This window comes from Numida meleagris, chromosome 24 (genome assembly GCF_002078875.1).
Source record: "Numida meleagris isolate 19003 breed g44 Domestic line chromosome 24, NumMel1.0, whole genome shotgun sequence".
Taxonomy (NCBI): domain Eukaryota; kingdom Metazoa; phylum Chordata; class Aves; order Galliformes; family Numididae; genus Numida; species Numida meleagris.
The window spans coordinates 504,929-507,984 of record NC_034432.1 but is presented as its reverse complement, the minus strand read 5'-3'; the positions used below and the strand labels follow the sequence as shown (position 1 = coordinate 507,984).

Sequence of the window (3,056 nt, the reverse complement as noted above, 5' to 3'; positions counted from 1 at the left end):
GCTGCTCGGGCACGTTGGGTGCACCCATGCCTGCTCGGGAATCCCTGCTGGAAACTGTGATTCAGAGCAGGGGAGAGGCAGGCAGGAAACGGGCAGGGAGGGGCCCTTCCCCACCTGATTTCCCTCGTTTATCGCCCCGTGTTCATTCTGTAACTTTTCCACATATTGGGGGGGAAAAGAAAAAAAAAAAGCTTTTTCCTTACCCCCCCCCCTAATCCAAGCCCTTCCAAATTGAAATCAGCTCGTTGCAAACCAATCAGACCCGAGTGGGAAGGCCGCTGCTCTGTGGGCTTTGCACTTCCCCCCTGTGCTTTGCATTTCCCTCTGTGTCCTGAACGCAGAAATAAAGGCTGGGCCGTGGGCTGAGCCCTATTTCCCCCTTGGCGAGAGGAAATCCCAACGGGGCTGTGCCTGGCCCGGTGCTGCCTGTGGTGTGAGGTCGTGGGAGGTTTCTGTTCTTTCTGCTGCTGCGTGTGTTTGCGATCCAGGCGTTGGCGCTGCGTGCAGGCAGCCCATCTGTGCCACCGTATGCTCGCCACCGGGATGCACAAGCAGTGCAATGAAGCTGGATGGGGCAGGGGCTGGTGAGAGGAGACCCGAGGAGGGCTCCTGACTGCGTGTCCTGGTGTGTATCTCAGATCATGGCGTGTGTGTGTGGGACCCCCCCCCCCCCAAATCGTGGGCGTGTAGTAGGGGGATTTGGTGTGATTTTAGCAGCCCGTGTCTGGATTCAGTGTCTGAGATGAGGAGGGATGGGAGATCTGAACTGAACGCCCTCCCACCAGGCTGAGCCCCTGTATAAATTACAGGTGAGGACGGCAGCAGGCAGTGCAGTCATCAGCTATTTATTGTGATTTTTTCGTGCAATACATCAGCATGAAGAAGAAACCCCCCTGCACCCACCACCACCATTTCCCTGTGGTGCCCACATAGAGCTCCGCCGCTTCAAAGCCTCCGTGACCCTGGGGCCGGGATTCTGCTCAGCTCTTGGGAGAGCAGAAAGGTGAGACCAAAAACTTAGAGCCTACAAAGGTGTTTCTCCCAGCCTCGAGGAATTTCAGGCTCCACGAGTGCAATCGAGCGAATGGGATTTTTGTTTGTGCAGTGCACAGCAGAAGCTGACAAGCAGCTGAGCCAGCCACGGGGCGAGGGAGACAGAGCACTGAGCTGCAGAGCTGTCACGCCACAGGGCAGAAGAGAGGACAGGAAGACAAAGGACTGAGACCCAAGGAATCCAATTAGAGCAGGAAAGTGACTAAATACTGCAGTGGGGGGCATAGAAATAAGGAGGGCAGGCAGGAGCCGCCAATCCCGGCGTAACTCTCTACCTACCCGTGTTACCGAGGGTTTGTCAGGAGGGGAACCCCCAAAGCCCCTCACCACCTCGCAGAGCACCCCTTTACCCCTTTGTGTTGAGCACTTCTGTGTCACCACGTGGTGACATCATAAGCATAGGGCAGAAGATGCTCGGAGAAGCCCTGCGGGTGCTGTGGAGGGCTGACCCCTCAGGGTGCCTTGGCCTCATCCCTGGTAGGATGGCTTGGTGCTTGCGGGGCTGTGGGGCTGGGTTCCTTCTCGCGTTGAGGCTGAGTGGTGCTCGCTTGCTGGGAGCTCCTTTGGCTGTTTTCTTCTTCTCGTGCCTGGCGGCTCCTCTCTGGTGAGGGGAGCTCTGCGTCCTCGTGGCAGCAGCCAGCTTCGTCCCTTTGGGGTGCTTGGGGACGTGGCTCTTCTGCAGCTTGCTGGTCCTGCTTGTGAGCTTCCTGCAGCTCTGGAGCCCGGGGTGGAGGTGGATGGCCCTTGGCCTCCCTGTCCTCGTTTCCTTGGGATTCAGCTTCCTGTGAGACTTCCTCCCCTGTGGCTTTTGGTCCATCCCCCTGTGGCTGATGATCCTTCTCTTCCACATCGTGCACCCTAGGGCGCTCGTGGTCCCTCCTGTCCTCCTTGGGCTCAGCCTGGCTGGCGTCACCCTTCAGCCCATCCAGCTCCGGGGCAGAAGCCTGCTGAGCCCCTTCCTTCACCCCTGTTGCAGACCTTTCCTGAGTCTCACCTTTCTGAGACTCCCTGAGCTCCCTTGCATTTTCCTGGGAGCTGGAAGATGGCAGGTGCTGTGGTTCTGGCTCCAGGACACTGCTTTCTTTGCACGGCCCAGCTGGTGGCTGCGGTGACACGTAGCATTTCCTTACATAGACAGGCTGCTCTGAGTCATTGGACTGCTGGCAGATGATCTCGTACGTGGTAGCTTTGGGATCATTCAGGTTCTGGATAACATGGATCAAATACGCGATGGTCTGAGGCTCACAGGCCTTGGGGACAGCCTGTACCTCTGGGCGTACATCAGGGTCAGAGGGGACGTAGCGGACCCTCACGTCGGTGACAGATGGCAGCTCTCCAGGGGGGACGAGGTCTCTGCTATCAACATCCACAGTTTGGTAGAGGCTTCTCTCCTGCCTTCCTCCCTGATCATCGCGTACTGGGAACCTCTTTTGCTCCACTTCCAGGTCCTGCTGACGATCAGACCTCCTTTCCCTCACAATGGCTTCTTCCCTTCCTTGTTCCCGTACAGTCCTCCTCTCCTCCACAGGTTCCTCATGCTCACGGATACGATCTATCCTTTCTAGCTCCTCATGGCGGATCTCTGCATTGGCTTCAACCACAATGTCCTCTCGTGTCCTCTCATACCTCACCGATTCACGTGGTCTCCTGGCCTCCTCTTCTCTCTCCCGTTCTCTTGTCACGCGACGGATCTCCACATCGGCTTCAGCTTCAGCCACAATGTCCTCTCGTGTCCTCTGGTACCTGTCTGATTCACGTGGTCTCCTGGCCTCCTCTTCTCTCTCCCTTTTTTGTGTCACGCGGCGGATCTCCACATCAGCTTCAGCTTCAGCCTCAATGTCCTCTTGTGTCCTCTGGTACCTGTCCGATTCACGTGGTCTCCTGGCCTCATCTTCTCTCACCCGTTCTCGTGTCACACGACGGATCTCCACCTCAGCTTCAGCTTCAGCCACAATGTCCTCTCGTGTCCTCTCACGTCTCACAGATTCTCGTGGTCTCCTGGC

The 3,056-nt window shown here is 57.3% G+C and overlaps 2 protein-coding genes and 1 long non-coding RNA gene across 3 annotated transcripts in view; 1 reads left to right on the top strand and 2 right to left on the bottom strand.

The window, feature by feature from the left end:
• LOC110388003 (feather keratin 2-like) overlaps positions 1 to 3,056 on the bottom strand; it is a 906,242-nt gene that overhangs the window by 703,810 nt on the left and 199,376 nt on the right. The window lies entirely within an intron of this gene.
• LOC110388027 overlaps positions 486 to 3,056 on the top strand; it is a 14,681-nt gene continuing 12,110 nt past the window's right edge. Inside the window, exons 1-2 of the long non-coding RNA XR_002432765.1 lie at positions 486 to 625; positions 876 to 1,530. This is a non-coding gene — a long non-coding RNA (uncharacterized LOC110388027). The remainder of the gene's footprint in view (positions 626 to 875; positions 1,531 to 3,056) is intronic.
• LOC110388023 (trichohyalin-like) overlaps positions 1,476 to 3,056 on the bottom strand; it is a 9,762-nt gene continuing 8,181 nt past the window's right edge. The window contains exon 3 of the mRNA XM_021376813.1: positions 1,476 to 3,055. Coding sequence (XP_021232488.1) covers positions 1,506 to 3,055 — 1,550 coding nt within the window. The 3' untranslated portion in view covers positions 1,476 to 1,505. The remainder of the gene's footprint in view (position 3,056) is intronic.